The sequence below is a fragment of the Salvelinus fontinalis genome, chromosome 17 (genome assembly GCF_029448725.1).
Source record: "Salvelinus fontinalis isolate EN_2023a chromosome 17, ASM2944872v1, whole genome shotgun sequence".
Classification (NCBI taxonomy): Eukaryota; Metazoa; Chordata; class Actinopteri; order Salmoniformes; family Salmonidae; genus Salvelinus; species Salvelinus fontinalis.
In genome coordinates this window covers 28,363,119-28,387,156 of record NC_074681.1, presented here as the reverse complement: position 1 = coordinate 28,387,156, position 24,038 = coordinate 28,363,119, and the positions used below count along the sequence as shown (strand labels likewise).

The following is a 24,038-nucleotide window of genomic DNA, read 5'->3' as shown; positions in this document are numbered from 1 at the left end:
AAAGTCGTAGTGGAAGAAACTAACGGTCAGCGACTGGAATGATAGTACCGGCACTATTCACATTTCACACTTTCCCCAGTCGGTTCATCAGCTTGATCACACCAGCGTAAGTTCACTACCACTAGTAATAACAATGACGGCGCTAATCATACCAGAAAGGCTCTAACATTTTTTTAATATCCCTAATACTCTGGGGGCATGTGTAGGAGCTAACACATGCAATGCCCCACTGGAGTCCAGCTGATATTTTGGGGCACAATATTAATTTCAGCCCAAATAAACTGGAAAAATGAAAACAAACGTCTTCCGCTGTTTATTTTTAGACAACCTCATTGGGTTTCATTGGGTCTGCTGCAGCCAGGGGCCCCCAGACATCCCTCCCTGCCCGGCCCGTGCAGTGTCAGAAGCACACTAGTTTCCTGCCTGTGCTCTGACTATGACGCAGGGTGGAGGGGCACCCACACCATTAGAATGGGCTCTTTGTACTGCCGTGCTGCCTTTCCTCTTTCCAGCGCTGAGTCTGACAATGTTTTTCCTCTCCGTTAGACAAAGTGTTTGCAGGTTGCTGTGCTTGCTGCTCCCTGGCTTTCTGTTTGAGAATGGGGTTTGTCAGAAAAATAAAAAGCTAACCAAACTGTTTGAGTCTCTGTGCTAAAACCAGTAGGAACAGTAGGAGCGTTTCGCTTCTCATTCTCCATATATTACCCGATCCAACTGGGGCCTGACATAAGTCTGATGTGGGTTTTGGGGTCAGCACGGCAGCAGTGAGTGATATCCACACAGGTCCTCTCAGCGCTGTCTGTCTCTCCCCCAGTTAGAGCCAATACCCAAGGTAAGTCAAGTCTCTTTCAAAAAAAAAAAAAAACATGAATAAAACTTGTATTTCTCTCTCTCGAAGAAGAACATGTTTTGCCAAGAAAAAAACCCTACGGTGGATTAGCCTCCTCAGCAGGTCATTGTTGGTGTATTATTTCTACAAGTGTAATTTACTGTTGTTCAACCCTGGGCTCTGTCCCCAAGTTACATTGGCTCTCTGCAGTGGACGTATTATCCCCCAAGTGCATGGTCCGTCTGTCACCCAGAATGAGAATATCTCCCTCATAAAGTTCACGCATCATAAAAGTATAAATATTCCAATTGCCAAGTGTAATGTGTATGCAAAACGCACTTTATTTGACAAATATTTTGACCGTAGTCAGTACCCAGCTAGAACCATATGTTTCTTAGGTGGGAATTTCCGTACTTTAGCATAATGTTTTCAACAGGTTTCCTCATGTTTCTATTCAAAGTCATGTTTTCAGAACATTCAGAGTACGTTAAGAAACAACGTTTTCCTGTGTGAATTTCATTACTTCATTACTTAGCGTTTTCTGCAGGTTTCCTCATGGAGGAAATATATATATTTATAGCCATGGTGTCAGAATATAAATAAAACTTTCCATAAAAACACAAGAAAACATTTGTAACATTCTAAGGACCTTCTAAGAATGTTATTTAAAAACATATGCATTATTTCTCAGCATCAACAAAACTCTCTCTATCCTCTATCTTGTTAAGCGTATCCAGGTGTGTTGGTCGCAGCCACTAATTGGCCACACCTGATCTTAAGTGCTTATTTCTTTTGAAATGGGGTCTGTTTGCATAGACTAAAATGAACAGCTTAGTATGAGTAGAAAACAAACATGGCATGCTAGCTCCATCCAGTTGGCACAGTGGACAGAGAATTCCATGGACAGAGAACAGAAGATAATAGGTTTGACTCTCACTGATGCCGTGTCACAATAAAAAATAAATGTATTTGCATGATTAATGCCTAAGCAAACTTATCTGTGCTTGTAATTCAAAACAGTTAACCCAAATTAAGCTAGTAGTGTTATTAAGTCTTATTGAAACATGTTCTCAGAACGTTATTTAATTACCTTCAAATAACCTGTAATTTATTTTCTCAGAACATTGATAAAACCACCCAGGAACATTTTCAGGGAACCATAGTAAAACGTTCTCAGAACCGCCGTGCAACCTAAAATCTAACATTCCGGGAACAAGCAAAATTTTCACCAAAGTAATGGCTTTGTTGCCAGGACCAATAGGAAACCAAAAACGTATGTTCCCACAACTTCCAAGGAACCAAATCTGCTAGCTGGGTAGCTACAAAGGCTCCTGGGAAATGCCATAATGTCCAGAGTTGAACAGGTCAATCCATAGTTTACAATCACAATCTCAGGTGTATCTGCCAATGTTCCTACAATACTCCCAGCTTACTTAGAGTAGGTATGCAATATAGTTCTGGGGAATCGTCGAGACACAAAACCAGGAAGTTTATTAGCAGTTGTGCTCAAAATGGCTATTGTCTCTGACTGCTGTCAGCATTGTTTCATTTCATGGTACACTTTGAACCATTTATTGTCTACTTAGATGGTTGATTACATGAGTGTGTTGACATGTGTTTGCCTGAAAACAGGCACACTGTTTGTCCATCCACAAATGTATTTAGAAAAAATATTTTCTGTGGTGTCCCCATAGAAACAAGATCAACATTTTCCCTGCAGAAGTCATAATTTTGAGCCATGAACACAACAGTTGTCATCAACAAGAGTTTCATCTTCCCAATTGTATTACTCTGGCAGTGTTAACTTGAATTACTGGAGTGTCTCTGTATTTGCATTGCTGCAGAACACACACAGTGAGGCTGGAATGCTACAGTATGGGTGGAAATTATACTGTAATACTATCCGTTTACCATGCACCATTAGCGGGGAGTAGAATACCTGTCACAGTTTGACATCAAATATGCATCTCCAATCAATCTCACTTAGGCTACTGGCTATTGAATGGGTGTCTGACCACAACACTGCTTCCCTCAGTATTGTGATCCTACGGGAGACGGCTATTCTCCACCCATTCCCACTATTCCTCTTGTTACAGTTCTAAACCCTTAGTTTAATTTCCTATGGCAAATTATATTTCCCCACCGACCAGCTGAAGGTGATGATTCACAGCATCGTACTTGGCTAGAGCTGCTCTGCTGTTTCTCTCACTGTGCTGCCACACATAGACAAGTTCTATGACCCTGCACGCTACCACTATCGTCCAGATTGGATGACACTCTGGGTGGCGAAAGATGGCTTATCTGTCAAGTCTTCTATCTGTCTCACAGTGTGCATGGCCAGTGGGGTATGACCTGAGCGGTGTGGCGTGGCGTGCACATTTCCTGTTTCATGAGAAGAACAATACTGGACGGTAGTGTTGTGTTGGGAGTAGCCCAACAGTGAGAGAGTTAGGCATCCAAAACCAAAGCCAGAGAAATTAAAATGTGTTATTTGTCTGTCAGCCTGAAAGAATGCTGAGAACTTGTGCGAGCAAGTAGGGAGAGCGCATAATCCTAGATTGAACGTTTTCTCTGCTTACAAAGAAAAAAGAAAAACGTGTCTCCCTGTTGAATGATAGTGGGCTGATCACAAAGCAGACAGCTCCTTTCCTTCCTTGTGTCATGAGATATTGGTGAGCTGTCTTACTGTGAACCTTTCAGACAGTATGGTTTACCTACTGTATGATATAAAGTTACTGAACAGTATCACGAATATTCTGCCTATCATTGATATGGCCCGTCATGGTACTTGCCAAAACAATCGCATAACAATAATATGAAGGTCAAATAAAAGGATGTATTGCAAAAGGAAATGCCGTAATAAAATGGAAGTGTACTGGGAAAGATGGGTTAGTCTATGGACATCTGAGGGTTGGAATTAAGATTGGAGTGACTGATTGATTGGCTGATTGACTGATACACTTGGAATCCAAGAGTTCCTCTGTCCAGTGTCTGTGTTACTTTGCCCATCTTAAGTTTTTATTTTTATTGGCCAGTCTGAGATATGGCTTTTTTGTTGCATCCCAGAGTTGCCTCTTCACTGTTGACGTTGAGACTGGTGTTTTGCGGGTACTATTTAATGAAGCTGCCAGTTGAGGACTTGTGAGGTGTCTGTTTCTCAAACTAGACACTCTAATGTACTTGTCCTCTTGCTCAGTTGTGCACTGGGGCCTCCCACTCCTCTTTCTATTCTGGTTAGAGCCAGTTTGCGCTGTTCTGTGAAGGGAGTAGTACACAGCATTGTACAAGAGCTTCAGTTTCTTGGCAATTTCTCACATTTAATAGCCTTCATTTCTCAGAACAAGAATAGACTGATGAGTTTCAGAAGAAGTACTTTGTTTCTGGACATTTTGAGCCTGTAATCAAACCCACAAATGCTGAGCTCCAGATACTCAACTAGTCTAAAGAAGGCCAGTTTTATTGCTTCTTTAATCAGGACAACAGTTTTCAGCTGTGCTAACATAATTGCAATAGGGTTTTCTAATGATCAATTAGCCTTCTATATTGATAAACTGGGATTAGCTAACAGAACGTGCGATTGGAACACAGGAGTGATGGATGCTGATAATGGGCCTATGTAGATGTTATATATTTTTTTAAATCTGCCGTATCCAGCTACAATAGTCATTTACAACAATAACAATGTCTACACTGTATTTCTGGTCAAAAACAAGGACATTTCTAAGTGACCCCAAACTTTCGAACGGTAGCATATATATATATATATATATATATATATATATATATATATATATATATATATATATATATATATATATACACGAATAATAATATACTATCAAGGTAGTCAGGTCAAGCAGAAAGATGTGACTTTTTCTGTCACATGGTTTAATGGTTGCCGTTTTGTTGGGTTGCCATTTCAGTCGTATGTGCAGGTTTCTCTCAACTGTAATGGTTCAGTACAGATCTCCTTTGAATGGTTTTGAAGAGGGGGTTAAATAAATCCAACCACATACAGTAAGATAATGGGTAGGTTATAAAAGCCCCCAGGAAAGCTTTCATTGGTCCTCTTTAATGCATTAAGTCAAATAACACAGAAATCACACATACAATTTAATAATTGTATTATGTACAGAGTGTACGTAAAGTTGCAAGACAGGGCAACGAATGAACAAGTAGCAGTGTTAAAGCTACAGTACATTATCTTCTGTATGTTTGCATTTGCTGGACAAATTAGCATACTGTAATGTTAGTAACAAGGGCAACGATAAGTGCTTTTCACATTTCTGGTTACACCGAAAAAAGGTGAAATACATATATAATCAAAAACAGAATTTTAATCCACAGTACTGTACACATCATTGTTGGCCTCAATTCAGAATTTTGGAATTGACTTCAACTCATGAGTTGAAATTCGAATTGAAATGGCCACACCCCACAGGAAGTAGAATTTAATTCTGTGCAATTCAAAGAAATACCTCTCAGTCAAAGAACGTGAGTTTCGTTGTATCTGACAGGTCACACTTCCAGATACCATGAATGTATCATTTTTCTCTGGAAACAATGTTCAAATACTATTTTAACCTTAGTGCTTAAAATAGCCAATTATATTTCCACCAACCATTTCATTTGTTTGGCTTATTTTTTAAGGGCTCCAAGTCAACTTTTTTCTAAGTGATTAATGAAATGTAATAACAGAATATTTGCATACAGGTTTTGTTTTCCTTGATCACAAATTTTAAGAGTTTGTCCTGAAAAATCAATTGTTTCAACAGTATTTTATATGCATGTGTATAACAATATGTTTGATGTTTCATGGACAATATGTATATTTGAATAGACTACCTAATATAGGAATTTAAATTCCCTAAATGTCGTTATTTCAATTTTTAATTGCTATTTTGGATCCTGTTTACTAGTTCAATTCAAATTCAAGAATATAATTGGAATTTGAGGCATTCTCAATTCAATTCCAAATTGAACCAAACCCTGAGGCCTACAGGCATTAGCAAGACAGTGAACATTACATGAGTCATAGACCTTAGGGTAAGATCAATATACCTGTGTAATAAATACTGCAAATACTGTAAGGCAAGTCTACAAGAAAGGCTTTTTTAAAACACAAGTGGCGTGATAACCAAAAGAAAATGTACAGACATCTGAAATGCCTAAAGACAATACGTATTTTCACAGGGACTAAACTGCATTCAAGTGTATATGCAGTAATAAAAATATAAAAATCTATGTACAAAATTCAATCTCAATCTGTTCAGTTTTCCCTAGTTTCCAAGGACCTTAGTTATGTTTGTCTTCACTCCTTTCTAAATCCCTTATTCCCTTTTCAACTTCACTTTTCAACTCAATGCCAAAATGGTGCCAGAAAAGTACAATGTTTCGAGCCGCAATTCAAACAAAGCCACGTTGCGGTCAGAGGAAAAGGAAACGATCGGTGACTAATAAGTCACAAAGTAATGCTGTGGGAATGTAAGGGTTGGCCAGTGAAGGTGTGATATGGCCTGGCTCCTGCTACCTGTGCACAGTGTGTAAAGGGAAGTGCCAGTCTGGAACATAATAGTAAAGTAAACACTCACCACGCCTCATTGACTATGCCCCTAATTTCGCAGGCTCTGACACATCACATACACCCATTCAATTGGCCTGAAATGTACCTTCTGACCATCTCATTGTGCCATTCATGTGGAATTCCTAGCTACCATCATAAATCTCTCATTGAAAAAATGTGTAAATCGGGTGCAATCCTTTCACAGCTTTGAGATGGGTTAATAATAAAGACTTGTTAACATAATGTGTACTTCTTATAACAAAATGGCCTCAACCCCATTTTGATGTCACCTTGGACTCCTCATACAGTTTAACCATAGTGTCTAATAGGTTTCCCATTATGTATGTGACTTCCAATAACTTTTTTGTGTGTAATTGTATTATTTTCATATCATTGTGATTATTCTGCCTACGTGGACACCTTTTTTTAACTAAAAAAATGTAATGATATTTGGATGAAACCAGATCAAAGTAGGACTACCAAAGTATGAAAAAATATTGTTGCTTCTACGTTGCTAAAGTTTGATCATAAAGTTACTGGTCCCGTCCCCCATGTCAGACACTTGGATTCTGGAGGTGGGATTATTAAGGTATTTTTGTGACATCACAAAAAAACTAATTTTAATACACCAATGGTAATGTGTTATTCTCTCATTTAAATAAGTACCGACTTGTAACCAATAAATTGTCAAAGACTCCAGTCACTCAAGTCATAGACTGTTCTCTCTGCTACCGCACGGCAAGATGTACTGGAGCACTAAGTCTAGGACCAAAAGGCTCCTTAACAGCTTCTAACCCCAAGCCATAAGACTGCTGAACAATTAATCAAATGGCCACCAGAACTATTAACATTGACCCCGCTTTGTTTTTACACTGCTGCTACTCGCTGTTTATTAACTATGCAATCACTTTACAAATGACCTCGACTAACCTGTACCCCCAAACATTGACCCCCTGTATATAGCCTCATTATTGTTATGTCATTTTCTTGTGTTACTTTATTTTACTTTAGTTTATTTAGTAAATAGTTTCTTAACTCTCTTTCTTGAACTGCATTGTTGGTTAAGGGCTTGTAAGTAAGCATTTCACGGTAATGTCTACACCTGTTGTATTCGGTGCATGTGACAAATAAAATGTGATTTTAACATCACAGAGGGGCGAGCTTTACATGGCTATGTAGCTAGTCTACTGGTGCCAAAGTTTGACTAGCGTTACAGCAAATATAATCTAAGGCAAAGATATTTAGAGTTTTACGCTTTCATGTGTTTCTAGTGTAAACTAATCTTTCATGGACAGCTTTTGTGTGTAAACTGTGAGAATATTTTTGTGAGAATTTCATTTCTGGGTAACCCAGATTAAGTGTTAGCTAGTAACTGGCTACCTAGGTCTTTAGCCAGCATGAAACAAAAGCATGGAAAGGGTTGCCCAAAACGCAGATGCAGTTGTCATGTCATTACATCAAGAGACATGCCAAACAGAAAATTCATATAAACTTGACATCATTGTTAGTCATGATATATAAACATTGTCTGACAGATATTACACACACACACACACACACACACACACACACACACACACACACTGCATTCAGAAAGTATTCATATCCCTTGACCTTTTCCACATTTTGTTATCTTATTCTAAAATGGATTAAATATTTTTTTTCCCTTATCAATCTACACACAATACCCCATAATGACAAAGCAATAACAAGTTAAGAAATTTTAGCAAATGTATTAAAAAAATAAATAATAATTTACATTTACATAAGTATTCAGACCCTTTACTCAGTACTTTGTTGAAGCACCTTTGGCAGCGATTACAGACTTGAGTCTTCTTGGGTATGAAGCTACAAGCTTGGCACACCTGTATTTGGGAGTTTCTCCCATTCTTCTCTATACATCCTCTCAAGCTCTGGCAGGTTGGATGGGGAGTGTCGCTGCACAGCTATTTTCAGGTCTCTCCATAGAAGTCCGGGCTCTGGCTGGGCCACTCAAGGACATTTTAGAGACTTGTGCCGAAGCCACTCCTGCATTGTCTTGGTGTGCAGGTCGTTATGCTGTTGGAAGGTGAACCTTCGCCCCAGTCTGAGGTCCTGAGCAGGTTTTCATCAAGGATCTCGCTGTACTTTGCTCCATTCATCTTTCCCTCAATCCTGACTGGTCTCCCAGTCCCTGCTGTTGGAAAACATCCCCACAGCATGATGCTGCCACCACCATACTTCACCATAGGGATGGTGCCAGGTTTCCTCCAGATGTCATGCTTGGCATTCAGGCCAAAGAGTTAAATCTTGTTTTAAATCAAACCAGAGATGTCTGCATCATTGAAGGTCCCTAAGAACACAGTGGCCGCCATCATTCTTAAATGGAAGAAGTTTGGAACCACCAAGACTCTTCCTAGAATTAGTTTTATTTGTCACATGCACCAACTACAACTCTAGGAAGAGTCTTGGCGGTTGCAAACTTCTTCCATTTAAGAATGATGGAGGCCACTGTGTTCTTGGGGACCTTCAATGATGCAGACATTTTTTGGTACCCTTACCGAGATCTGTGCCTCTACACAATCCGGTCTCGGAGCTCTACAGACAATTCCTTCGACCTCGAGGTTTGGTTTTTGCTCTGACATGCACTGTCAACTGTGGAAACTTATAGACAGGTGTGTGTCTTCACAAATAATGCCCAATCAATTGCATTTACCGGAGGTGGACTCTAATCAAGTTGTAGAAACATCTCAAGGATGATCAATGGAAACAGAATGCACCTGAGCTCAATTTTGAGTGTCATAGCAAAGGGTCTAAATACTGTATGCAAATAATATATATCTTTTTTTTTGCTAAATTGTCCAAAAACTTGTTTTTGCTTTGTCATTGAGTGGCATTGTGTGTAGATTGGTGAGGGGGAAACATTTTTTAAACAATTTTAAAATAAGGCTGTAACGTAACAAAATGTGGAAAAGGTCAAGGGTCTGAATACTTTACACACACACAGTACTGTGTAAAAGTTTAGGCAGGTGTGAAAAATGCTGTAAAGTAAGAATGCTTTGGCCAACCACTGTGTCTACGGTCCTCAACGTTGCCCGTTTCTTTGTGCTTTTTCAAAAGAGCTTGGAGAGCACATCTGGAAACCCCTGTCTGCCTTGACATTTCTGCCTGGAAGAGACCTTGCTGATGCAATATAACTACCTCGTGTCTTGTTGCTGTGCTTAGTCTTGCCATGGTGTATGACTTTTGACAGTAAACTGTCTTCAGCAACCTCACCTTGTGAGCCGAGTTTGGCTGTTCCTCACCCAGTTTTATTCCTCCTACACAGCTGTTTCTGTTTCAGTTAATGATTGTATTTCAATCTACATATTGTTTGATCTATAGCACCTGTTTGGTATAATTGTTTAATCAAACACCTGACTATATGCCTACAAACTCCCTGACTTTGTGCAAGTGTACCTAGAAGAATTGATGCTGTTTTGAAGGCGAAGGGCAGTCACACCAAATATGGATTTGATTTAGATTTGTTCACTCACTTTGCATTTTGTTAATTGATAAATATAATCTATTAACATGTCTATTTTTTTAAGCATTCTTACTTTACAGCATTTTCTCACACCTACCCAAAATGTTTGCACAGACTGTATATATAATGAAAGTTACCCAGACCTCACCCCGTGTAACAGTATAACTTTAAACCGTCCCCTCGCCCCGACACGGGCGCGAACCAGGGACCCTCTGCACACATCAACAACGGTCGCCCACGAAGCATCGTTACCCATCACTCCACAAAGGCCGCGGCCCTTGCAGAGCAAGGGGCAACACTACTTGTAGGTTTCAGAGCAAGTGACGTAACTGATTGAAACGCTAGTAGCGCGTACCCGCTAACTAGCTAACCATTTCACATCCGTTACACTCACCCCACTTTCAACCTCCTCCTTTTCCGCAGCAACCAGTGATCCGGGTCACGGCACCACTGTAACAGTATAACTTTAAACCGTCCCCTCGCCCCAACACGGGCGCGAACCAGGGACCCTCTGCATACATCAACAACGGTCGCCCACGAAGCATCGTTACCCATCGCTCCACAAAGGTCGCGGCTCTTGCAGAGCAAGGGGCAACACTACTTGTAGGTTTCAGAGCAAGTGACGTAACTGATTGAAACGCTAGTAGCGCGTACCCGCTAACTAGCTAGCCATTTCACATCCGTTACACCTGTACAGTTTCAACTGAAAATGTCCAAGATGAACTAGCTAGCTAGCTTGATAAACAGTGCTGACAATTACATTTGGGCTTGCTAGTTAAATGATTCATCCAACAATTTGTCTATATCGATGCTGTTACAATAACCAAACAGTTGGATAAACAAATAATTTGTGAAACCATGTGTAACGTATACAGCGGGAGCCAGGAAGCAGGTGAGTTTAATAATAAAATTATAAACAAGCACAAACATAAGCCACATACTGACCGTGCGAGAGAACAATACCACCTAATGACTGATGACAAGGGAGGGCTAAATAAAGGGGGAGTAATCAAGGAGCAAATGATGAGCAGGTGTGTGTAATAATGGAGAGCAGGCGTGCGCAATGTGGGTTGCCAGGACCGGTGGTTAGTAGACCAGCGACGTCGAGCACTGGAGGGAGGGAGGGAGCACTGGAGGGAGGGAGGGAGGGAGCACTGGAGGGAGCAGGAGTAGGTGTGACACCATGATGTGATGTATGACAGGATTGGAAGTTGCATGCAATTTCAATGATGTTTGAGTTGTTTTGTGTATCAGCAAATATGCTTGAGATAATGTCACTGCATCCATGTTACTAGACTTTTTTAAAGAATAGTCAATCAAGGTGAGTTCCCCGCCCACTCAGCCTACTAGCTCCATTCAGTATGTCTTTTCAGACTTCCTAGTTTGACATGAGTGAAAAGAAATGGCATTTTTATCAGGAAAAAATATTATGGGTGATGTTATTTTAAATGGGAACCAGAATGACTGTTCAGGACCTTTAATGTCCTTTCAAGTCTGTGATATCAGAACAGAGCAGGATCAGTCAGATTTTGTAGAATTGCAAACACAAACATCAAATATCATTTTAAAATGCTGGTTCCACCAGGTGTTTGCCTTCAGAACAGTGTGATTTCACAGCAGGCTATGTTGAGCAGTGTGCATTCACAGCAGTCTACCCTGTGTATGTTTGTTTGTGTGCACAGTGAACTGAATCTCCAGCAGCTCTGTCCCCCGGAAGCTCACTCTGACCATGTCTCATTTCATTTCCCATCGTTGTTTCCTTCCTCTGCAGCAACTAACTTGACTTCTGCGTTAGCCACGCGCGACATGACACTGCTGTCTCTAACTTTGTGTTTGAACAGGAAGGGGAAAGTCTTCTTGAAAGACTTGCGGAAACTGGCTCCCATGAAGCCGTAAACGATTGGGTTGATGGAGGAGTTAGCGTAGGACATGCAGTTAGCCCAGGTCTTGATCTTATAGGTGGCGTAGTTGACCCTATAGTTGGGGTAGAAGGACTGGAACAGGGCGAAGAGCTGTATAGGCCCCCAGCAGATGGTGAATAGGAGGACAATCACCACCACCATCTTGGAGATCTTACTCCTCAGTGTGATGGTCCTCTCAGACAACAGGTGGACCTGTAGTAGAAATATTGAAGTTACCTCACTACTACTGTGATGGGCTTAGAAATGACCTAAACTGTAAGTAGTTGAAATCATGGCCACAGGCTAAGGGTCTATATGAACATACTGTAGAATACCTGAAAATTGGAAGGGATCCAAATATGAACTCATGCTTTCATTGTGTAACCTTGACAAAGAAGTGCACCTATTAATGTTGTAAACTGTCCTAAAGGAACACCCAAAGTAATGTTCTTTCCATACCTGGTAATTATTGTCTACTGGTTCCACTGACGGCTGGCCCACCCTCTTCAGCATGAGTGTGTAGCAGAAGGAGATGGTGATGACAGGTAGCAGGTAGGCAGCTATGAACTGGTACAGGATGAAAGCCCTCTCCTGGGTCTTTGAGGGAAACCTCTCCATGCAGTAGTGTCTTGGTCCATACCAGTAGCCCTCCTCAATCCTCTGGTACATGAAAATCGGGGTGGATAGAATGAAGGAACCTTTAAAAAAACATTTCATTAGTTGAACTTTGTAGAAAATGTTAAAGTGTTCACAATGCTTTGAACCAGAAATCCATGGTTTGCTATAAATTCAGGTAGGGTAGCATCTGACTTACCGATCCATATGCAGATGCTAACTATCATGGCAACTCGTGTAGTGCGATGGCGTAAGGACTTCAGGGGGTAGACTGTGACATAGCAGCGGTCCCCACTCATAGCAGTGAGTGTAATGCAGGTGGCTTGAACAGTCACCTGAGAAAAGTAACAAAATAATCTTGGCTGTTTGCAGGTGAAACAAGATTACTAGTGTGAGGACAGGCAGATGTACAATAATTTATGAAAATGATGAGCATATAATGAGAACATTTTACTTTACGAAGAAATGTATCTCAAATCATTATTAACTCATCCTCCTCGGTTAAGTGTCATTCACATTATTTTATGAATGTATAGGATAAAAGTACAAACGATCTAGTTTCTTTCACACAGAATTAATCAAATAATTTGAATTTGGACATCAGTTCCCCCTAAAAAAACTTGAATGGTTGCATGATGCCTTTGAGGATCGGTGACAATCTGTTTAAAGATAAGCAGGTCCTAAACAATGTATTGTTATTACACATCACTCAGAGTGGGAGTTGTGACCTAGTTCAGTGTAACTACAGTACTTGATCTCTCTAGCACCCTTGTCTTTCATTGAAGAGCAAAAGGGGGCCTATTCCGGTGTTCATCTTTGATCCGAAGATAAGTGCCCTACTCTTATCATAATGTAGGGACAGAATGCATTAGACTCCTGAACAAAGAGAACCACTGCATGTGGGTTGAAAAATAAAAATATAATAAATTAACAATCAACATATTAACACAAAACAGCAAAGAATTCCAACTGATATTAAAATGGTTTCAACAACATTAACATTAATTAATCCTCCCACTTACACACTGCCCACAATTTTTTTTGTTAATTTGCATATACACTGCACCATTCCCCTAACCCCATATCCAAATTCGTGCCACCCATAAGTGAGAAACATACATGTCAAATATAGACCATATATAGTGTTCCCTACAGATTATAGAAAAATGCAAAAGCTCTGAACTATCTGTTCAGACCCTAGTCTTACCTCCCTACCTACAGGTTATGGAACATTTCTCCAGTAGGTTTCCTCAAAGAGAACGCCTCCAATTGCATGTCAAAGATAATAAAACAAAAACACTGTAGGAAATACATCAGTAATATCTAAAATCACTACAGTAAATACTACAGAATACTACAGTTCGCAAAAACACTACAGTAAATACAACAGTATAATACAATCCGCAAAAACATTACATGAATTACCATAGTATATACTAGTTATTTTACTACTGCATGTATTATATAGTTAACTGTAAAGACTAGAGTGTACTACAGTAAATATTACAGTATTCACTGCAAAAACACTACAGTGAATATTATATTAGACTGAACAAAAATATAAACACAACATGTAAAGTGTTGGTCCCATGTTTCATGAACTGAAATTAAAGATCCCAGAAATGTTCGATATTATGCACAAAAATATTATTTCTCAAAAATGTTGTGCACAAATGTTTACATCCCTGTCAGTGAGCATTTCTCTTTTGCCAAGATAATCCATACACCTGACAGGTGTGGCATATACAGAAGTTGATTAAACAGCATGACCATTACACAGGTGCACCTTGTGCTGGGGACAAAAGGCCACTCTAAAATGTGTAGTTTTGTCACACAACACAATGTCACAGATGTCTCAAGTTTTGAGTGAGCGTGCTGACTGCAGGAATATCCACCAGAGCTGTTGCCAGAGAATTGAACGTTAATTTCTCTGCCATAAGCAACCTCCAATGTCATTTTAACGAATTTGGCAGTACGTCCAACTGGCCTCACAATCGCAGACCAGGTGTAACCACGCCAGTCCAGGACCTCCACATCCGGCTTGAGACCAGCCACCCGGACAGTTGATAAAACTGTGGGTTTGCACAACCAAAGAATTTCTGTACAAACTGTCAGACACCGTCTCAGGGAAGCTCATCTGAGGGCTAGTCCTCAATAGGGTCTTGACCTGACTGCAGTTCGGCGTCGTAACCAACTTCAGTGGGCAAATGTTCACCTTCGATGGCCACTGGCAAGCTGTTCTTCACAGATTAATCCCGATTTCAACTGTACCGAGCAGATGGCAGATGTGTGGGTGGTTTGCTGATGTCAATGTTGTGAACAGAGTGCCTCATGATGGCGGTGGGGTTATGGTATGGGCAGGCATAAACTACGGACAACAAACACAATTGCAGTTTATCAATGTCAATTTGAATGCAGAGATACCATGACGAAATCCTGAGGCCCATTGTTGTGCCATTCATCCACCACCATCACCTCATGTTTCAGCATGATAATGCATGGCCCCATGTCGCAAGGATCTGTACACAATTCCTGGAAGCTGAAAATGTCCCAGTTTTTCCATGGCCTCCTTACTCACCAGACATGCCACCCAATGAGCATGTTTTGGATGCTCTGGATTGACATGTACACCAGAGTGTTACAGTTTCCCCCAATGTCCAGCAACTTCACACAGCCATTGAAGGAGTAGGACAACATTCCACAGGCCACAATTAACAGCCTGATCAACTATATGAGATGTCACACTGCATGAGGCAAATGGTGGTCACACCAGATACTGACTGGTTTTCTGATCCACGCCCCTACATTTTTTTAAGGTATCTGTGACCAACAGATGCATATCTGCATTCCCAGTCCTGTGAAATCCATAGATTAGGGCCTAATTAATGTATTTAAATTCCTTTATATGAACTGTAACTCCAACATTTGATAAATTATTACATATTGCGTTTATATTTTTGTTCAGTGTATTTATACCATAGTATACTAGAGTAATTTTTTATGTGAGTGTAAGGCAGCAGGGATATTAGCATTTGTGGGGGAGTAAATTATCGATTAGACTGCCAGAAATATACATAATGGAGAGAACTGATCCTTTTGATGACTAAGAAAAAGATAAACAAAGGACTCAGGAGACTGAAAAGATTGGGCATGGGTTCCCAGATCCTCAAAAAGTTATACAGCTGTACAAATTGAGAGCATCCTGACCGGTTGCATCACTGCCCTGGTGTAACAGTTGTGTTTCCGTCCCTCTCCTCGCCCCTACCTGGGCACAAACCAGGGACCCTCTGCACACATCAACAACGGCCTCCCACGAAGCATCGTTAACTATCGCTCCACAAAAGCCACAGCCCTTGCAGAGCAAGGGAAACAACTACTTCAAGGTCTCAGAGCGAGTGACCTCACCGATTGAAATGCTATTAGCGTGCACCCCGCTAACTAGCTAGCCATTTCACACCGGTTACACTGGTATGGCAACTGCTCGGCATCTGACCGTAGTGCCCAGTACATCACTGGGATGAAGCTTCCTGACATCCAGGACCTATATACTAGGCGGTGTCAGAGGAAGGCCCAAAAAATGGTCAAAGACTCCAGTCACCCAAGTCATAGACTGTTCTCTCTGCTACTGCACGGCAAGCGGTACAAGTGTGTCTAGGACCAAACGGCTCCTTAACAGCTTCTACCCCCAAGCTGTAAGACTGCTGAACAATTAATCAAATGGCCACCCGGACTATTTACTTTGACCTCCCTCTTTGTTTTTACACTGCTGCTATTCGCTGTTTATTATCTACGCAGTCACTTTACAAATGACCTCGACTAACCTGTAACCCTGCACATTGACCCCCTGTATATAGCCTCGTTATTGTGTAATTTTCTTATTTTTTTAAACTTTAGTTTATTTAGTAAATAGTTTCTTAACTCTACTTCTTGAACTGCATTGTTGGTTAAGGGCTTGTAAGTAAGCATTTCACGGTAAGGTCTACACCTGTTGTATTCAGCGCATGTGACTAATAAGATTTGATAGAGTTTATGTAGAAGTTTTTTGACATTAGTCATGATTTTCAAACCTTCACATAATAATGATACATTCATTTGCGCCTTTCAAGATACCGACACATTATGTTTCACACTCCTTAAATTGAGACATTTCAGATATATTTCCAATGGAATGTCCCTGGTTCAATATAGTTCAGTTCAACACAATGAAATGTGTTGATAACATCCTGTGGCTAGCTGACTTGTAAAGCCAAGGTCATTCAGTGAAAGCCCTGGTTTAATGAGATGTTTGGGATTGACAAAGCTCACAGGAACCCCCTGGTGGCTGATGACGGTTCATGTGGTGAAGAGAGGGCTGACGATAGCGTGGTGCATGCTGCTAAAACCTCGTTCTACCTTGCTCATCATTGCATTTTTGCACCTTGCACTTTTGTACTGTGTTTTTGACAGACTTCTGTATCTATAAAAGATCATTACTCTGTACTGTGGTGAAAATTAAACACTCTACACTGGCAGCTGAGATTGGATCCTAGGATAGGTGTCTGTCCATCTATGCTCAGAACTTTAGTAATTTGACAATCCAACAGATTAGTTTTAATCATGCAAACCTGCTTGAAGCTGTGGTTAACAGCAAGAAGTCTGATGGACTGTTTGTCTCAATTGTTTTTAAATGGAGAAAGGACATTCTTTATATACAGTGATTCATCATTGTTTGATAGAGCTATTGGATATCTTTTAGCGATTCATTGCTAAATATACAATACATTTCTCCAGTCTCTGAAGGATTACAACTTGTGTATCAGCTACATGGTAGATTAAAAAAACATGAGCTGGCGCACACCCTGAATAATAGTTTGTGTGGCGGTGCTGACTAACAGCGAACAAACTATAAACTATCAAATTAAGAAAGTCGCACACTCCGTTTAATCTCCCAGCAATTTAATGGGTATTAACCAACATTTCGGCATCACTGTGCTTTCTTCAGGTTGACCCTGGGTGACCCTGAAGGCACAGTGATGCCGAAACGTTGGTTAATACCCATTAAATTGCTGGGAGATTACACATGGAGTGTGCGACTTTATTTTGATAGTTTATATCAGCTACATGGTGACATTCAACCATACATGTTTCAACCGGAATATAGCGAAAAGGATTTGACTTTGCTAACGCTAGAAGCTCAGCTACAGCCGATGCCAGGACCAAAAGGCCAGATGACCGATATGGCGCCTATTTAATAAATTTAGCCCACTGGCTAACTTTAGTTTATCTACTGAAACGCATATTATGTGTTGCTGGCTAACATACTATTGTGTTACAGTGGTGGGGGAAATCCAATTATTTTTATACTTGCTAACTTAGCTAGGTAGCTAGCTAAGTTGGGTAAACGACTACCGGTAGCCATATCTACAGTGCCTCTGCAAAGTATTCAGACCCCTTGACTTTTTCCACATTTTATTACAGCCTTATGCTGAAATGAATTCAATTGTTCCCCCCCCCCCCTCCCCCTCAATACCCCATAATAACAAAGCAAACAGTTTATTTATTTTTGCTAATTTACAAAAAATAACAGAAATATCACATTTACATAAGTATTAAAGATCCTTTACTCAGTACTTTGTTGAGGCACCTTTGGCAGCAATTACAGCATTGGGTCTTCTTGGTTATGATGGTACAAGCATGGCACACCTGTATTTTGGGGAGTTTTTCCCCCATTCTTCTCTGCAGATCCTGTCAAGCACTGTCAGGTTGGATGGGTAGCGTGGCTAGCACAGCTATTTTCAGGTCTCTACAGAGATGTTTGATTGGGTTCAAGTCCAGGCTCTGGCTGGGCCACTCAAGGACATCTAGAGACTTGTCCCGAAGCCACTCCTGCACTGAACTGTGCTACACTATTAATAAAAAACAAAATGGATGTTACATTTACCATATAACATTGTTGTTGAATACCCAGTAGCATTAAATAGTGTACACTACCCTGTATTTTGGATTTTGACACATGTTTTATGCTACAGAGCCCTATACAGCTTATATAAATATCTTCTGTGAATCCATAAAGGCAGACAAATTAAGAAGATTGATATAAAATATTCATATTTATTTTATAGTGGTTCTAGATGGTCTTATGCTGCGCCACACAAACTGCATTTACACAGGCAGACCAATTCTGATATTTTTCCCATTAATTGGCCTTTTCAGAACTGATCTGATTGGTAAAAAGACCAATTTGTGAAAAATATATAATTGGGCTAACTGTGTAAACGCAGCCATAGTCCTTTATCTGGCTTTGGTACACTGGCAGTGGTGTTCAGCATGGTAGGCTGGGGAAGCTGAGACTGTGCTTATGGCGAATGGTCTTGTCCTGTCTGTGGTGAACGGTCAGCTGGATAAGACTCTGCCGAAAGTGGCGGAGGGCTTTTCTTAAACACATTTGGTCCTCTTGCAGAATATTTGCTGGTACTGCAAGTCCCCTGTCAAGACATGGTTGTGATGTTAGCCTTTTTTATTTTTGGAAGGGACGTAGGGTAACACGCCTTTGTCGGTAAAGGTGTCAACCAAATGGGAACGGCTAGCGTATTGTTAAGGGCCAATGAGGGAACATTGGGAGCTGCTTTTGAGAGGAAAGATCAGTCAACCAAGTGAATGGGCTGGGGGGGCTAAAGAATGTGTGAAAAGTCTTAGGAGGGCAATTCTTACACAGGGAGTTTGATGATAAACAACAATACATTTACTTTCTAAGCCAGCATTTCCTAACTCAGTCCTGGGAACCCCAAGGAGTGTAAGCTTTGGTTTTTGCCATAGCATGACACAGCTGATTAAAATAACCAAAGCTTGATGAAGATTTCATTATTTGAATCACTTGTATAGTGCTAGGGCAACAACCAAAACATTCACCCATTCGGATCCCCAGGACCAAGTTTAGGAAACGATGGTCTAAGCACCAACCTGCAAAACCCTTCCTCATCTCAAAGTACTGTCTGTAAACCTCCCCCAGCCCATTGACAGATCATTCTGGTCAATAGCAGCCCTTTGCAGGGGCTTTTTGTAGACATGTCTGTGTACTGTGTTTTGAGAATCTGCTGAGAGAAGAATGAAGTGGTTGTGTTATTACTGTTGTAGTCTTGATTTTATACCTTTGTGTCCCTTGCTGGTTTCTGTCCCAAAATCTTGTTGTGCTCCATAACCTTAAGGTGTGTCTGCTCCCTCATGCTTGTGTACTCAAAATGACAACACTTTGGGGGTATGCTTCAGCAGGGGACCATAGAATAACTCCAGATAACCTGAGTTTTACAAAGAGAAAAGGTTAAAAAAAGGGGGCTGGTAGCCTAGTGGTTAGAGCTTTGGGCTAGGAACCGAAAGGTTGCTAGATCGAATCCCGAGCTGACAAGGTAAAAATATGTCATTCTGCCCTTGAACAAGGCAGTTAACCCCATAACACAAACCAAACAAAATCTACCCAATTCATGTTAATACCATGTGTACTTTAAAATTGAGTTCTCTTAGTCATCAGCTTGTAAATACTTTTGCCAACTTGCCTTCACCTGCAGAGTTGGAAGCTGATTCTGTACCACCTAAAACAAAATGCACAACAATACACAATTTAACCACCCCACTAATTGTACTGATCTCTATTAGCCTGGCAAGTTTACTATACCTAACATGGACATTTCAATATTGTCTGCTAACTAGCTTCATTAAGTTTGTCAGCAAAATTTCTATCCAGCTGAGACTGGATGACAACCAACCATAGACGATTACACACATGCAATTCTGCTAACGTTACCAACACACAGTGTGAGTTAGTTATGTCGACAATTCTATTCTTACTAAAGGAGTGTTTTCCAGGCAAGGGGAAATAAATAGTTACCAGATCGAGCTAATCTTATTTGCTAAAATGATGTAGTTTACGTTGGTCAAAGATAGAACAAACATGTTTACTCTGCTGAATGTAGTTACCAGTCTAGCAGTGACTACCATGGCATAGGCGAAATTGATTGACAGTGTGCATACTAAAACAGATAGCTAACGTTATGATTTAGCTGATGGTTTCCAGAGTCCTATAGTATATACAGCACTGTAACGTCAGCTAGCTAATTTAGCTAGTCCAGCAAGGCTAGTTAATAATAGGTTACCTCTTATCGAGAATCTTCCATTTTGTTGTGAAGGGGAAAAAATCGATGGTATCGCATCACTTCTCAGCTGTCGTCGAAATCGATTCCCCAACAGTTCAGCCTGAAAACACCTATGATAATCTTTGGTCACCGTAATGCGCGCCATCATTCTCGATAGCCGCAAGCCACTGACAGCATCGGGGGAAATCTCTGGTAGGTAGCACGGTGAAAGGTAACTCATTTTCGCTCGTTTGTAATTAGCACAGAACACCACACAGGCCTAATGACAAACGTAAGTGACAAACAGGTCTACGGAAGTTCTGAGATTGCTGTGTTGTTCGTCAGTACACAATGCCATCATTTTTAGTTTGTCAGCACTACCTTAGCGGGCGGTTTACTATGACTTCGTGGTTTACTATGACTTCGTGGTTTACTATGAGCAGACAAATACACAGGAGGAAGTCGAAACTTCCTGATTCTACCAGTGAAATTAAAATGTGTTAGTTCTAGCTTGTGGTCTGGATAACTGTGATGTTTATGATAAAAACGTAATGTTGTTAATATAGTAATGACCATATGCCGTGGTGAAGCCAGGGTGAAATTCCCTTTTAACCAATCTGTCTCCAAATGGAGTAGGAGCATAGAAAGATGCTCAGATAAGCCGTGCATTTTGATTTTATTTATCAAACTGATTGCTTTTAATATAAAACAATAAAAAACATATTGGTATTCAAATTGCATTTTAAAATACTATGTTGCAACCTCTACCGGGTATATGAAATTGCACTGCAAGTTCAATATTGCAGTTATGTAATTTAATTGAGTACAGCCTGGCACCAGACAAAAAAAAAAGTATTATTCAGACTAATAGGACAAGTACCTCAGGGGTCCAGTCGAGGGTAATGCTACCCAAATGGCATCATGGTGAGAAATTCCATCATTGCATGCACAGCAAATACATTTTGGCTATTTGTTATCTAATATTAAAAACTGATAGAAGTTTGTGACCAGAGGCAATGTGTTTTATTGAAATGATTTACCTGTTGTAGAAAGGCAACAAATTTGCACATGAAGTCCCCAAATACCCATCCAGGGAGCGGGTAGAGAGTGGCTGTGAACGGGACACAACACACCAGGAAGATGATGTCTGTGGCAGCCAAGTTAGCTGTAGAAATAAGCTCAGTTAGGAGGGAACTCATTAATTTCTTACTGATTAACACACTTTTGCAACATAAAATAACCATTTGAACATTTGAGTCATAAAGCTATTAATTTGGATAAATACCTTGTTGTGTTAAAGAGTCAAAGGCATGTCACCAAGTATTTTGGCATTGAAGAGCTAATTTATTTCACAAAAATCAGATAGCTAAATACACATGGGTCGGGGCGTACTGCAGTATTTCTTTCTGAAATGATGAACGATATCATTGTTTCACTGTCATGGAGTAGTCTTATCACTGCAGGTGGACAGGACCTGCTGGGCTTGAGCGTTGCCACCCATGGAGATATTAGTCAGTCATGTCAAACACACACTCACAAACACACACACAGACATTTGCGCACATCACATGCACTCACACAAACATGCATGTTGATGCCATCATTGTTATTTATAAGCACAGAGATAATAATGCTGTCCACATTCATGGTTAATTCATCATATCTCAACATGAACTCCATTGATGTATCACGTCTCCACTCCACACATGCATTTCCAATGTCAAACAAGATCCATTATTTTGTATAGACACATGATCCCTATATTTAATATTTAGTCTGTATGTATACAGTACTATATAGGTACATTCACCAGCCTATAGATAAGGTTACTATCGACAATATTAATTTACAGTCATCAACATAAAAAGACAAATACAGTCATTAAGGCTGAATGGTTATACAGGCATCATTAGTCCTAGTTTACAGTGGAAATAAACAATTTCTCTGGGCAACATACTTTACATAACATTGACTGTGACAGTAACACACAAAGAACAAGTTTCATGACAATCCACAAGAATAATGATATTCAGGGTATTATAAATGGAAAAACCTTTGTAACTGTGAGGGAAACCTTTTGGTCTTGCTTACCTATGTAGAAGTTGGTGGCAGTCCTCATCTGCCTGTGTTTGGAGATTACATAGATTACCAGAGAGTTCCCGATGAGCCCCACCAGCATGATGAGAGCGAAGAAGAGAGGCACCAGCCAGGCGTCCGTCAGGAATGGGTGCTCCCCCTCCTCTGGATTCTCCAGAGAAGCATTCAACTCAGACGCATTGAACCACATCAGGACTGTAGAATTCCACACGTCTGGAGGGAACATCTTGATGTGTGAAAAGAAGTCGAAGATCTTCAAATGTAGCCTTGGGGTGATAACTTGTGTATATAAATCCCTTTTAACTACTGAAAATGAAAATTATATCTGTCCAGATAACATTGGGGAGTCATAAAGGCTCAGGTGGTGATGTGTTCTTAGGAGTCCCTAGATCTGTCTATGGTAAGAATGTCTATGGTTAGAATGAGTCTGACTGTAGAGTAGACTTCTGTTGAGCTCACACTCACAGTGGTGTTTCCAACCTCGTTGCAAAAGCTGCCTCCTAAACTGCTTCTACTCAAGGACGAATTCCGGTTGGCTTTATACTGAGCAGGGACGCACGTGGAAACTGCCTGATTGTCGAATAAATAGGTGATGTCAGGTCTCCTAGCAACATTTTCCCTATCCAGAGTTTGGTACCTCATACACTCTGCTTTCAATGTAGTCAGAAGGTGTCTTATCATATGGTATCGATTATATCCATAGTAAATATAAGAAATACAAATGACGTGTTCTGTGAAAATGCATTCAGCGTGCATCAAGTTAAATTCACAGCCAAACAAAGCATTTGAATCATGGATAAGCAACACTTACAGTTAAATTGGAAGATACAATTCTGCAATTTAGTGCCAAGGAGTCTCTCTAAATGTTTATGCTTTTTTCTTAAGATCAAAAATATAAAGCTTGTTTTCAGACATTTACCTGTGAATAATGATAGTAAATATAATTTTACTGCAATTCAATTGGATGCTGTACTGTACAGGTACATCCATATAAATTAGCATTACCACAGGTTTCATCATGTTATATTGATATGTTATGTCCTCATGAAATTAGCATTGAGGTATGCATTCTTTTTTCAGGACAAATACTCTCCTCCCTTACAAAAAAAGTCCTACAGGAATCCTGCACGAAAAATCTTGCGGAATATACACTGAACAAAAATATAAACGCAACATGTAAAGTGTTGTACCCATGTTTCATGAGCTGATATTATCATGACTCAGGATATGACTCAGATGCAGACACGGGAGGCGGATAGTACAGTTCTCAGATGATTTATTAGAAACACGAGGCAGGCAAGGGCAGGTCGAAGGCAGGCAGAGGTTCATAATCAGGTCAGAGTCAGGCAGGTACAGGACGGCAGGCAGGCTCGGGGTCAGGGCAGGCTGAGGTTCATAATCAGGTCAGAGTCAGGCAGGTACA

The 24,038-nt window shown here is 40.4% G+C and overlaps 1 protein-coding gene across 1 annotated transcript; it reads right to left on the bottom strand.

Annotated features, from left to right (window-relative positions):
* Positions 1-4,852: 4,852 nt before the first annotated feature.
* LOC129814110 (G-protein coupled receptor 54) lies at positions 4,853-23,153 on the bottom strand. Its single transcript, XM_055866917.1, has 5 exons — positions 22,610-23,153; positions 21,559-21,683; positions 12,613-12,748; positions 12,258-12,496; positions 4,853-12,011 (listed from the first exon to the last, which is right to left on the bottom strand). Exons 1-5 carry the CDS (start codon positions 22,839-22,841, stop codon positions 11,637-11,639), a joined length of 1,107 nt encoding a protein of 368 aa, XP_055722892.1. The 5' UTR covers positions 22,842-23,153; the 3' UTR covers positions 4,853-11,636.
* Between the last annotated feature and the right edge of the window lie 885 nt (positions 23,154-24,038).

Bases quoted from the DNA above. Each gene is read 5' to 3' on its own strand.
- LOC129814110 (XM_055866917.1), bottom strand. From the start codon at position 22,841: ATGTTCCCTCCAGACGTGTGGAATTCTACAGTCCTGATGTGGTTCAAT. The intron at 21,684-22,609 runs GTAAGCAAGACC...TTATTTCTACAG, and splicing joins TGCCACCAACTTCTACATAG to CTAACTTGGCTGCCACAGAC. The intron at 12,749-21,558 runs GTAAATCATTTC...TACTTTTCTCAG, and splicing joins TTGTTGCCTTTCTACAACAG to GTGACTGTTCAAGCCACCTG.